The sequence below is a fragment of the Plectropomus leopardus genome, chromosome 21 (assembly GCF_026936395.1).
Source record: "Plectropomus leopardus strain MGB_pleo_1.0 chromosome 21, ASM2693639v1, whole genome shotgun sequence".
Lineage (NCBI taxonomy): Eukaryota > Metazoa > Chordata > Actinopteri > Perciformes > Serranidae > Plectropomus > Plectropomus leopardus.
The window spans coordinates 15,335,291-15,349,856 of NC_142196.1; the positions used below are offsets into that span (position 1 = coordinate 15,335,291).

The 14,566-nt window shown below is 36.5% G+C and overlaps 1 protein-coding gene across 1 annotated transcript in view; it reads right to left on the bottom strand.

The window, feature by feature from the left end:
* The window catches only part of prex2 (phosphatidylinositol-3,4,5-trisphosphate-dependent Rac exchange factor 2), a 127,478-nt gene that overhangs the window by 49,212 nt on the left and 63,700 nt on the right, over positions 1-14,566 (bottom strand). Inside the window, exons 22-23 of the mRNA XM_042510369.2 lie at positions 3,565-3,749; positions 1,214-1,375 (exon numbers count right to left, since the gene is read on the bottom strand). Coding sequence (XP_042366303.1) covers positions 1,214-1,375; positions 3,565-3,749 — 347 coding nt within the window. The remainder of the gene's footprint in view (positions 1-1,213; positions 1,376-3,564; positions 3,750-14,566) is intronic.

The following is a 14,566-nucleotide window of genomic DNA, read 5'->3' on the forward strand; positions in this document are numbered from 1 at the left end:
ATATCTCGCTCCTTCTCTCATTCCTCTACTCTCACTACCCCCCTCCTTTCTCTCTAGGGGTCTGAGAAGGAATGCTCCAGTGCAGGAGGGGATCTTACACAACAAAAGTCCTGGCTGTGGCTGTGCACGGCTATTTATAAGTGACTGGTAATTAATCCAAGGCCCGCTCTAATGTTGAGTCAGATTTTTTCCTTTTTACCCTCTCACGCACATTTGCAGGCATCGGGATGTTTGGCCTATAGACACATGCTTACAGATGTGAATGAAAAGTGATGAAAATACTTGGCTCTGTCAACAACCAGCTGTAACCTAATTACAAACAAAGGGCCGGATATATACTAGTCAGTGACAAGTTTGCGAGACAGTGACAGACATCTTGGCGAAATACTTAACTCTCAGGTCAGTGAGAACTTTTAGCGCAGGTGCCTTCATCCAACACTTGTGTTTAACTTGTTGTTGACGGTCTGATGCACTCTGACAAAACAGTACAGTGCCTAAATGGAGCCTAAACTATACTTTGAAAAAGTAATGCCCGAAAAAATGTTTAAAAAGAGTGTCTTTTTTATTGAAAAGAAAAATCTGACCTTGATATTGAACAATATATAAACTCTAAATGGTTTTAAGTATACACACAAATACCCTACTTTGTCCACAAATTGCACTGCTACGTTTAACTCAATATTCTCTTCTCAGGTTGCCGCAGCCTCACAGTCACACAAAACCGTCACGCACATGTGCTCTGTTTCTCTTTCTCTCTCTTTCTCTGTTTGTTTCCGTTGCACAATAGCAAACTTCACCCACACCATATGGCATAGAAATGAGGCTCCAAAATCCTCTTTATGATGTGGTCCCGTAGGTGCTGGTCTTTCAAGAGCCGGTACCATATTGGCACTGGGTTTCTGTACCCAGCCCTAAACGGATGTTGCTAAAAGAGTTCTATCACAATGCATCTATGTTGAATTGGTTCAGCAAGATTTCCACTCTTTCTCTTAGGACAAGAACCACAGTGTGGAACCACAGCAAAAACTATGCAAAAGTGGCATTTCTGCACCAGCTGCATCCTGTCTGCGTCTATTATTGTCTGTCTGCAGAGAATTACAGAAGACACAGTCCATTTTCAAAGTTCCAAGCTGCTTAAAAATATAGATATACAGTTCATAATGGAGATAACTATCATCCAGAGCAGAGGATTGATGAAAAGCCTCTTCTTTACCTTTCTGTAGTTGGTGATTCGTCGGTTGATGTGCTCCAATCTCTCACCACACATGGCACTGAAGCGTACCTGCAGCTCCTCTGGGATCACATCACAGCTGGAACTCAACCTGCCACACAGCTGCACCAGCAGGTCATCATTACGCGCCAGCGCCTCCAGGATCTGGTCAGAGAAAGGGCACACAAAGGCAGGGATGATTAAGTGATACACAAATGCCTCTAAGAACAACTAATGGGATGTTAATAAATGACTGAACCTTTATTTAAATTGGGAAACAAAATACATTTTGGCTGGAGGGGTGATTCCTCTACAGCGTTTCATGAGCAGTTGAACCGCTATCTGAAATTTCCATGTGCTATTCATAAATTCACAGAGATAAACCCAGATTGTGATACATATGCTCTACGTATGTAGACTCTGACTTTCCAGATCAGAGATTAGATATAGAGGAGGAAGAGAGACACAAATCTCAGAGCCGTCTTAATGAGATGCCCAGTGGAGGAGAGAGAAAAGCAGGGAAGGAAATGTAACAGCAGGAAGAGACTGCAGCACATGAAAACCCCTGCGCCCTGACAGCGTTTGCAATATTAAAATTCAACATCACAACCATTTCTCAGAGGACATCTGGGGCAGATGTTTATAATAATACTAAAATTACTTTCACTTTGGAGGAATGGGAAACAACTTATAGTCGGAGGGGATATGGCACATTTTATTTCTGTGCGTGTTAAGATGGAGCTTTTAAAGACTTTAGATCACAAGGGCTGTAAATCTAGACCAGTTTAAGACATGAACCCAACTTGTAATCTCTGCTAATTTACCACCAAGTTGAAAGATATTGTTCATGGCGTTTGGAAGAAAGATGCTGCTTTTTATTTCCCACACCAGCATGTGTGCATCTACACGTCTCCTGTCTGTGGGGATCTTCTTTCCCCTGTGCATCTTAAATCAATAATGATCATTCTGTGAGCATTGCTGCTGGGATGTAAAAAGCATGCACTTAACACAGCTGGGAACTAAAATGGATGAAATAAAGCTGTCAGTATTAACTACAATCAAGCCCCTCAATCTACACAGCAAGAGAGCTGCTGGCTGCATTCATCAAGTATTCAAATACAAACTTGTAAAAATGCCATCACAAAGTTCTCCTGAATTATCAATCAGAATCTGATTGATTAGAAATTCTCCAGAGTTTTCACTTCCATCCCAACAGCAAAAACATATAAAGTAAAACAATAACTTGTCATCATAATTTTGGAGTTAATCTACTACTACTCTGCAGTCTGGGGTGAGACAGAAGCCAAGTCATGGTTTGTTTACATCTTTATTGTTCTCCCTCATCAAGCGAGGCTCTACTCTGAGGTGATAAAGCCAAACAGCATCATTCATCACCTAAAAGGTTATAAAAACTTTCCCTCTCCTCTCTCTCTCTTTCTTTCTCTCACTGTCATCCACAGCCACTCAGGATTAAAACAGTTAGCTTAATGATAAAAGTAATTGGCATTAATTGAACTAGACATCCCAGTGGGGCTGGACAGGGCTGGATTAATCACGGGGCAAAGATGAACTCCTCTGACTTGTTCCTCCCATTTTCCATGAACTGTTGGCACATCCCGTTGAGTGTCAGTTCCCATCATATACTGTGCACATGGCAGCTATAACATATTTTGCCCAGAGCCCCCCAAACCAATATCTACTTCTGCTGTAATGTAGGGGGTGTATGTTCCATTTACGCATTAAATAACTGAAATAATAAAGGTGCTAACACTATATTATGATACAGAGCCATTGTACAACCACAGTGCATTTAAATTTAAAAAAAGTTTAAATATCTGGTGCTTTAAGTGTGATTATAATCAAACACTTGGTTATCGGGGACCAAGTTGGCTATTTAGTCGTGTGGCAAATCTACTCAACCCTTGTTATGTTGCATTTAAGAAGAACTAAATAAAAACATGTTTACAAACTCTCACACCTGGTGAGAGTGGGGTCAAATTATTGTTTTTGTCAACAGAGTCTAGCTTTGAAGAGAGCATAGATAAATTTTAATCTCAATTCAGTTTCCAGGCCAAACAGATCATCTGTTAACTCATCAAGAATTTTATCCATTTTTGGCTTGTTTGTTCACCAGATGCATAAAAGAAAAAGACAATTTTTGTCATAAATACAACATAAAACGGGGAATGCAATTGATAAACAAATGACCATTTGGTGGTGTGAGATATTCCTTTAAATTACCATTACCAATTAATCAAACATCTCACCAGATTTTCAACCAAACAATCAGCCTGGCCAGTTCACATGTCCAGAATAGTTCACAAGTCTTACGATCATTAATTCTGACAGAGTACCTTAGCAGTAAGGCTGAAGAATCCCTTGGGTTCGACCATCTTTTCTAGCACGTGACACTTGATGCCAGCTGTACTGTCATACTCGTACATCACTCCGTACTCCAAGTGGACGTTGTCTACTGTCAGACTTACATGGTCCTTCTTCCCGTCAATTATGGCTATTGTGTTGAACTTGTCCATAACCTCTGTGATTGTAAAAATAAAGAAGAGTCAGCGGTGAAACAGATCTCATGGAAATATGGCAGCACACATGCACAAATCACAAAAACTATGTACTGATCATGTTCTGTGATAAACACAAAGAATCCCTATCTGCGCCACATAAAATGTTTACATCATTTTGCAGTCTGCACTGTAGGAGGTCTCAGACCAACAAGTCTGCAATTCATTTCAGAGGAAGACCCTCTGCACAGGGCCTCCCTCTATAACCCTCCTCAGATGATGAGCAATTCCAAGAGCATTAAGTTAACCGGCCCTATGCTAACGCAATGACTTAATATGGCAATAAATCCTGCTCTGGAGCTGTTTGCTATGAAGGGAATAGCTTTCCTGTTTAACTTTCTCATTGGGATCCATAAATCGTAGGCGGGAATTAACACTTGATGAGCCAGAGGAGGCGGCTGTTCTCAAACTAACACACTCCAGATGAGCCTGTGCGGAGCTCCATCTGACTTGTTAACTGGAGAGGGTAACGGACTTGTGTTCCCGTGAACAGGCCTGTGTTACATCCACGGACACCTTGAGCAGAATTTATTTTCCTGATTCTCGTGTAGTTTCTTGTGAATGTGTGTGTGTGTGTGTGTGTGTGTGTGTGTGTGTGTGTGTGTGCACTCGCGCATATATATAACAGGGAACATACTCATCGTTACACAGTCACCAACAGGGAACGGCAAAACTAACAGGGGACATTTTTTAAGTCCCCACTTGGACATGCTCTAAATCATCATAAAATCATGTGTTATGGCCTCTGGTGAAATTTTTCAGATTTTGCCAAGAGGGGACCAAAGTGTGTGTGAGTGTTTATATCCATATTCAGAGCTCTCCCTCCTGGTTGGAGCTGGTATTTGAACGACCCATTCACACATTAAGCTTTTAACTACTCCTCTCCCAGCAGCCTTTCAGACTGCAGATGGGCCGTTAAACAGGCTTTAGTAATGTTAATGTGGGTGACATGAAGACCACAGAATGTAATGTATCAAATATGATACAAATAGCATGATAGGGTTAATAAAGACACCAGTCTCCTGAAAAGTGATTTGTTATTAGTCTTTGCATTAAAATTCAAGGCTTGGCTTTAGGTGATTTCATAAGTTTTAAGCTCTATACTGTATTAAAATAAAGGGCTACCCAGAAGGCAGGAGAGAAATCAGTATTTTAGAGCCTTAAAAAAAGCAAGAAAACTATAATCCAAGCAGAATAAACCTTTACATAAAATGATCAGCAGTAAGATTTTTTCTTTTTAGGTTTAATTATGTAAAATTATGTAACATCAGACCTTGACTAGACCTTTAAAGTTGTTCAGTCCCTGACGATACTGACCTGACCAGTTTTCACGAGCACTGAATGTCAATCAGTTTTTCAATATACTTCAAAATACCTCTCTCAGTCTATGCGCGCATAGAAATGTAATTTGTTTGTGGGTGCACATTATAGAAAACATGTCCAAACATAGGATAATGCAACATGAGTCCACTGTTGGCTGGTACATAATGACAATTAGTTCCCTCTTGGATAGCATGGAGTAGCGTTCACACTCCACCATGTAAAGAATAAATAAAATGAGATAGATAAGACTTACAAAAAGAATCTCACCTAAATAATTCAAAATTATTCCTCAACTATGATTACAATGACTGTGATTATTATAATTATAACTAATATTTTATAACAAACTATAAAGGCTCAGTTTTAGTGGATGGCTTAACCATCTAGCTTGACACTGTTTTGTCGGCTTCCCAGAGGGCAAGGAAATATTTTAAATCTAAAGAAAGGAAATAACAATAACAACAATAATAATAATAATAATAATAAGGGGGAAAGAAAATGTGGAGAAAAATACCAGCAAAGATCTTTACTAATTTTAATGAATTGCTTAAATTAGTTTATTATCAGAATTTAACTTAACCTTGAGATTAGCTCAATCCTCCAAAACTCCCTTTGAGTTTTTAGATGCACTAGAACACTAGATTTCTATCAATCTTACAATGTACATATGTTTTTTCTCTATAATCACAGGAATGCATTTTATTTGCTGATCTACTCTACAGGCAAAAGAGGTCCACACTTGTGTAGTATAAAGCAACAGGGGTCCACAGTTGGCTGGTACATAATGACACAAGTTACTTGTAAATATATCTAAACTAAATCATGTAATTTTTTTTGCTTCTAAAAGGATCTGTAAGTATGTATTTTGTAACTGAATATAAAAGGCTCAGCCGTTGTGGATGTCTTTATCATTTTATAGCTTGACACTGTGTTTAAAAAGGGAGCTACCCCAGTCCATTCTCATTGTTAACTTTTCAAATACATTCCCTCTGTCAGTGCTTTTGGCATACCTGCATCAATCTGGATCATGGCAGGATGATGTGAGATGAGAACATAGCCGGACAGAGCCAGCGGCGATGTTATTATCGTCAGTAGACAGCCAGACAACACGAGTACATCTGCATACATCTTGCGTGGCTAGCATCACTTGAGAATATGGATGGGCCGTACTCAAAACTTCCATTTAACAGTTTTTACAAGCAAAAAAAATGCCATGCAAGTTTTAGGTTTTATTTTGAGGATTTAAAGTTTTTTTTTTCTATTGGGAAAAGAATATTAAAACAAAAATGTTTTTTTTTTTTTAAAAAGGAATAAGTTTCATCATCATTGAATGATGCCTTTTCAGAGCCAATATTTGCATAAAATGAAGCAAATAATTTAAAAATAGCTTTGCTGGTCCAAAGTCTTCTTTAGCAAAACATCAGAGCCACTCAGAAATACTTAGAGGGCAGCTGAGGAACTGAGTGGATTAGTTGGGCAGACATACAGTGAAAATCAGATTTAACCGGTTTAAATAGTTAAGAATTCTGTATAGTTTGCAGTGATTTGACAAAATTGCAGGGTCTCCCAGAATTCACAGGAATCAGCTGAATTTGGCATTTATTGTTATGGTTGAAATCCAATGTATGTGTGCCCATCTATAGGAATCCATTTTATTTGTGGCTCCACATTACAGAAAAGAGGTCCACACTTGAGTTGTATAAAGTGACATGGTCCACTGTTGGCTGGTATATATTGACACAAGTTCCATCTTAGATATATAGTATGAGTGACATTCCCATTTCAACATGGATAAATGACAAAGAATAGGAAAAAAAAAGAAGTTAGATGCATTATTGTTCAAAGAAAATAATCTTACAAAAATGTAATAATAAAATTATTTATTTTTTAGGAAATTGGAGATAGAAATATCATTTAGTTTTTTTACGTTACATTGCTTTTTTGAATCGTGCACCTGAATAAGTTTTTGAGTTGCTGTTTAAGAGTGTGCTCCTTTTTACCTTGTGTTGAAAACACATTGACAACCCATCATGATATAAATGACTAGAGCAATCTTTAATGGTATTTATAATATGGGAGGTTTTGTGAGCAATCAGTTTGTCTCAGTTACAGGGATAAGTCAGTTAGAGGAATGATTAACCTCTGAAACCCTCTGTTCAACTGCTGAGATGAACTATTTCCAAATTCTATAGGTTTTTGGCTGTACTTTTGGCTGTACTTTAACTTTAAATTCTAAAAAGGAAAGTCAGTCCACTTTGTCCCCTCTTGGCCTGTACAAAATGACACTTCTTGTTTTGTTTTTGTTTTGTTTTATATTTTCTCCAATGTTTTTAAATTAATCTTAAATCTGCATTAGACAGATAAAATTGTATATATACACATTACTAGATCTCAAGAAAACCAAAACAACTACAACTACTAAAACAACTAAAAAGAAATATAAAACAGCCAACAATACAAAAACTGCAGAACTAGGATCAAAATAGGATTCACTTTCAAGTAAAATAAAAAAAATAGCAGCTGAGAGATTTGGATTGGATTGTCTGCTGTATGCGACCTTTGAAGTCTTCTGTTGTAGGAGAGGGAACTGAGAGTTTTAAATGGGTGTACTGGCATGCAAAATTACCAGCACATTTATGGATTGTGTCTTTAACAGAGGCTGACTACTCATTTTGTATTGGATTAAATGATTTGCCATCTCTCTGTGTGCATGCTGCAGTGACCAGAGGGACTTATTATTATTCAACACAGTTTTGGTTTATATGAAGAATTTCAAATTCCTTAAAGGGTTTTTAGTTTATGATGTAAGCATTAAACAATCCTCCACATTGACTGAGTGGAGTGTCCAGCACCCATGTGCCTTTAAGGTTGCCTCTGAGAAATGAGTGACTTGGAGAGGTGAGGGGTCAGCGTGTGCAGCTCTGTGCCAGGCCTTGATTCTCTGCAGTGTGGGGTTGGTTTCTTTGTTGTTGACGATGGTCAATAGGCCATTCCACATTAAGCTTCAGAGATGCTAATTTATATTAGCTAGAATGTTACATCCAACTCTGACTGCCTGAGACATGGGTCTGTCCCCTGTCCTGGGTTAAGCCAGTGTCACACAGTGCTTATTTTAGCTGGTACAACATCTCTGGATTATTGGGAAGAACATCCTAAAAGTTTACAGATTGGGCATATAATTCTCCACTCAAATTCCCACTAGCTTGAATACTGATACAAAAGTAGTACTTTTTTTACTGGATAGTTAAATATTTGAACATATTTAATCACCTAATAATTACATGAATTTCATGGCAAACCATTGTGATGTTACATAGTTTATTGTGCCAAAGTTAACATTTTAATTGTTCTAATCATAATAAAGGTTTGGTTTCAACTATAGGAGTAAAACAAAACTAAAGAGTAAGAGTGATCGTCTGATCATCATGTTAAACATATTCAGGAAACAGAAATAAAATGTCAGAATGCAACATTGAGCCAAAGAAAAAACATGGTGGATTATTGTAGTTTTTGTAACATAGGTTTTGTTATTGATCTGTAATGTTGAATTTATGTAGTCCATTTTCACCTCCTGAACCCTTTTCATTTGAGCTGCAGTGATATAAATTTAAAAGGTTTGGTCATAAATCAGTTTGAACTTATATATGAAAATAAATAGTTTTCTAACCTATAAAACATTTAATGGGGGCAAGCGTGTATGCATGCTTAACACAGCTGAAAACAGCATTTTTAAGTGACTGTAAGATTTAAAACAACAAATGCAACTTTAAAATGGCCTCCCAAATAATATGTCAAGATCCACTACATGGTGTTTTTAACAGTTTAACAATATACCATCATCGTGTATCAGTGTATCAGCGTGCCATCAGTAGTTGCAATTTATTTATTAGTTATCAAGTAGTATTGACAAAAGTGAAATTAACAGTCTGTTAACAGCCAGCTTAGGAAAGATGACACTGACATGTAAAATTACCAGCACATTTATGGAGCGAAATGCATCCCTAAAGGAGGTTAAATATTCATTTGTTTGTGAAAAAATTGTTGTTCATCTCTCTAAGATGTTAAACATTTGATTCAGTGGTGCTCTGCATTATTAAGTAAGCAATCACATGGTGTTATAGATATATTGTTAGATTTATGAGCCTTCAGTTGATGAAGCTGACAAAATATGTAATTTCCTCTACACTGAAGAGGTGGAGTGACCAGCACCCATATGATTCTCAGATCCTAACTTTGAATGTTGAACAGTGGAGACTGCTGCCACTGAAAGTGAGTGACCTGCAGTGAGTGAGGGGTTTGACTCTGTGCAAGTCAGTCTGTGAAAATCTGTCAGGCCTTGATTCCCTGCAGTGCGGGGATGGTTTCTTCTAGCTGGCGATGGTCGTTAGCACATGACACTGAGCTAAGGGGTTGCTAACTTCTCATATCCAAGATGCTGTATCTGATTTAGACTGACTGAAACGTGGCTTATTCCCCCATCCTGGGTTTAACAAGTAGCACACACTGCTTATCTTGGTTAGTACAACATCCCTGGATTATTGGGAAGAACACCCTGAAATTGTACGGAGTAGGCATACAATTCTCCACTTTAATTCCCATTTTAAATACTGTTTTTTTTTTTCAAAACTTGTACTATTATGGATATTTAAGTAGTTGAACATATTCAGTTACCTAATGATTACATCTGTTATTTCATGACATACCATTTTGATGTTGCACTGGTTATTGCCTCAAGTTTACATTTCATTATTCTAATTATAATAAAAGGTTCTGTTTTAACTAAAGAGGTAAAAACAATACTACAGAATTAGATACTCTATAAAAGCATCTACAAACATTATTTAGATAGTTAAAATGTTGTCAATGGTTATTGATTGTATGGAGTAAAACTAATTTGGCCCTTTTAAATGTTTTATAGGTGAGCTACATAAAGAGTACATGTTTTGTGTCCTGATTGTGTGATTATCATTTTAAACACATATATGAACAGAAAGTCAATGTTGACATGCAACTTTGAGCCAAAGATAAATGTAGTGGAGTTATTGTTGTTTTGCAACTTTTGTAACCTATTAAAAATTTAATGAAGGGCAAACATGTATGTATACCTTACAAAGTGCTTAGAAAGACATTATTTATTAAGTGACTCAAAAGATTTAAATAGCAACTGCAACTTTATAATGGTCTTCCAAATAGTATTTCAAGATCTGCTACATGGTATTTGTTAACAGTTTAACAGTTTATTACCATTAGCAGTTGCAACTATAGAAACCATCCAAACAATGTTTATAAACAGTTTTCAAACCAACTATTAATAGTTAACAAGTGTTATAAATATTTGGTCTATCTATCCAAGAGATATTTATATTGTATAATTTACTTTTTTGTTTTTTACAAAGGTTTACAAATTAGTTGGAAACCATTAATACTTAGTTTATGTATTTATACAAGACTGTATAAGTCTTGGTATTTGACCTAATAAAATAATCTATAACATTACTTATAATGGGTAAAGTTAATTAGTTATCATTTCTTCATTGGTTTATCAGGAGTATTGACAAAAGTATAATTAACAGTCAGTTAACAAATTATTAATGATGCCTATAATACAGTAATGCCAGCTTCAGAAAGATGATACCGACACGTAAAATTACCACATTTATGGAGTAAGATGCATCCCTAAAAGAGGCTGAGTATTCATATGTGTGAAAAAATGTTATTCATCTCTGTATGATCTATGTACATTTGATTCAATGGCTTTGTGCATTCTTTAGAAAGCAATCTGTCTTTTATTACATTCACACACAGTTTTATAGAAATATTTTTATATTTACTTGGCCTTCAGTTGATGAAGTGGACAAAAATATGTAATTTCTTCTACACTGAAGGGTGGAGTGACCGCACCATATGATTCTCAGATCCTAACTTTGAGTGTTGAACAGTGGAGACTGCTGCCACTAAGAAGTGAGTGACCTGCAGTGGGTGAGGGTTTGATTCTCTGCAAGTCAGCCTGTGAAAATCTGTCAGGCCTTGATTCCCTGCAGTGCGGGGATGGTTTCTTCTAGCTGACGATGGTCGTTATGGGCGTGAGGACATTACACATTGGGCTTCAGGGGTTGCTTACTTCTCATATCCTAGATGTTGTATCTGACTGAAACATGGCTTTTCCTCTTTCCTGTGTTAAACAAGTGGATGTTGGGTAAGATAATGTTAAACTGTAAAGAGTAGAAATACAAGCAGAATTTACATTTGTCGTCAATTGCACAATTGACTACAAGCTATTCAAAAAAGGAGTTAAACATGTTTTTCACATGAAGAAACATCTGCTGGGAAGTGACATAATAACCACATGTATGTAATATCACTGAAATAATTGAAAGGTAATTATTTTATTAAGTGGCCCTCTAAAGCAGTAGGGCATCTTGGCTCTCAGTGGCTCTGTTTGTCTGAATTTTTAACGCCAATGGCCATCAGAAACACATTAACATTAGTTAAACTTTAAGTGCTAAGAGTTGTTTCAGTTGACAACACTGGAATGTAAAGACCTGTAAAGCTGAGTGTCAATGTAAACTTATTTTAATCTCACATGCCTTCATGCACACTCTCTGTGCCGCAGTGACAATGCTGTATACCAGCCCTGTATTTGCCAACTAATTTACAACTCTATGTGTTACCAACTATAGTTATCAAAACAACCAAAAATAGATATAACAATAATAAAAAGCTTAGTTCTGGGTTGCACAAACCTCTTTGAATGGGTCAACAGAAGATAACTAGTGAAGGCCCATTCATGAGATGTATCCTGCTGTGATGGTTTTGAGATGAGGTGTTGGTGGCTCATCACCATTTCAATGCCCATCAAAAAACACTAACATACCAGTTAAACTTTAAGTGCTAAGAAAGGTTTTAGTTCACAATACTGGAATTTAAAGTCCTGTAAAGCTGAGTGTCATTGTGAACTTATATTATTATATATTATTTATTATGTGCCTTTCACTTCATGCACACTCTTTGTGCACTGTGACAATGCTGCATGCCAGTGTGTGTAGTATATGTTATAGACTGTAGTCATTAAAAACAAACATCTTTGAATGGGGTCTAGATTAGATAATGCTAAAATACACTTACAAACACAGGTGTTTCATCCATCACTAAAAACTATTCATTTTGAACACAATGGAACACATTACAAAACAAGATATTTGGTGTTCAAATCCATTACCTATCATAATAGCATGAAAAGGAGCCTTGAGAAATACATAAAAGAGACAAGGCTAAAAACCAAAAATGAATGGCCATGACCTTTGACCCATAAAGCTGCACTGCATTAAATACCAACATGACTGAAGGATATCACAAAATGAGCTCGGGGACACTAAAACCACTGACAGTGGACACAGTTTATCACTGTATCTATAAATGCAAATTAAGACTTAACTATATGCAAAGTGAAAGCCAGATATCAGCAAAATCCAGAAACACTGCCAACTTCCGCCCGGACCTGAGCTCATCTGTCACGTCACAGTGAATATTAAGACAAGTTATAATTGTGTTCACATTATAGCCTTTATTTTAAAAGCTACAATGGCAACATTTCTGGTGCCAATTTACTAAACAATGAGAAGCTTTACTGAATAGATACATTTTTGTATTAGATATTTTCTCTTTACAAAATGCACCTTTCTATTTCTTTTCATTAATCTATGGTGGAGTGTGAATATCACTCTGTCCTATCCAAAAGGGAACTTGTGTCATTATGTACCAGCCAACTTGGGACCACCGTAAGCTTTTATTCTATATGTGTGGCCCTTTTTTTCTGTAATGTTGATCAACAAAGAAAATGCATTCTTATGCATATAAATTGAAAGCTTACACATACATTGTAAAAAAAGATCCTGTGCTTGTAATAACTCTTAATAGAATTTCAGTAAAAAGTCTGATAATAAATCTATTTTATGATTAATCAGCAAATACTGTTGCTGACCTTTATATATCGTTTTGGTCCTTTCTGAAACCCTTCATTGTAAAGGTGAACATCTAAGTAGGAATTCCAGTATGTTTTTTCCATGGCCAAAGGGATCAGCCAGTATGTGTGATATCTCTGATCTAGACACTAGAAAGAAGTCTCAGACTTGTAATGTCATGAAGTATAAAGTCTGGAGCTGCTCCTTCTGCTCATCGAGAGCCTAATTTTGGGGACCAACAGAATGTTTGTTATCCCTTAAACCCAAATGAACTTTATTATATTGGTGTTGTCAGTTCTGTAACAGAAAATGTTCCCATATACTTATAACATTGTTCTGGCTGTTCTCAGTGTCATCTAGAAAATCTTTCACAATTTCATATCAATGGAGCAACTCTACACTTTATATCACATGACATCACAAGCACTCCAGTTTTTGGATATGGGAGCGAGTTGCCCATGTTTACTAATGTTTTAGACTGCCTTAGATCATAGAAATAATATGTATGTATTTTAGAAATGGGCATAATTTCCCATTAATACAGTATCAAGCCATAAAAGGTTAAGCCAGCCACTAAAGTTGAGCCTTTATATTCTGTTACACAACATACTAACAAATCATATTTGAAGAAGAAATGTAACATTATTCAGATGAGATTTTTTTTCACAAGTATTATTAAATATGTTTGTATGTGCTTTACATGGTTGAGTGTGAATGTCACTCCGTGCTATCTAAGAAGGAACTTGTGACATTATGTACCAGCCAACAGTGGACTCATGTCATTATATCCTACTCAAGGGTGGACCTTCTTCTGTAATGTGCACCAACAAACAAGTTGCATTTCTTTAAGTACAGACTGAGAACACAAGTATATTGAAAACTTGATTGACATTCACTACTTGTGAAAACTGGTCAGGTAAGTATTTGAACAATTTTAAAGGTCAAGTCAAAGTTTGATGTTACATAATTTTAATTTAAAACTCCTTTTTTAGTTTTCTTACAAAAGGAAATGGAGTGTGGACATTTTTTTTCTTTTTAGAGTGCAAAGTTCAAAGAGTACAAACAGAAGTCGACTTATGAAGGCCCATTCATAGATGTGTATCCTGTTGTGATGGTTTTGAGATGAGTTGTTGGTGGCTCATCACCATTTCAATGCCCATCAAAAACACTAACATACCAGTTAAACTTTAAGTGCTAAAGAAAAGTTTCAGTTTACAATACTGGAATGTAAAGTCCTGTAAAGCTGAGTGTCATTGTGAACTTATCGTAACATTTTATTATGTGCCTTTCACTTCACGCACACTCTCTGTGCACTGTGACAATGCTGCATGCCAGTGTGTGTAGTATGTGTTACAGACTGTAGTCATTAAAAAAACAAACATCTTTGAATGGGGTCTAGATTTAGATAATGCTAAAATACACTAACAAACACAGGTGTTTCATCCATCACTGAATATCTATTGTGAACACAAAGGAATACATTACAAAACAAGATA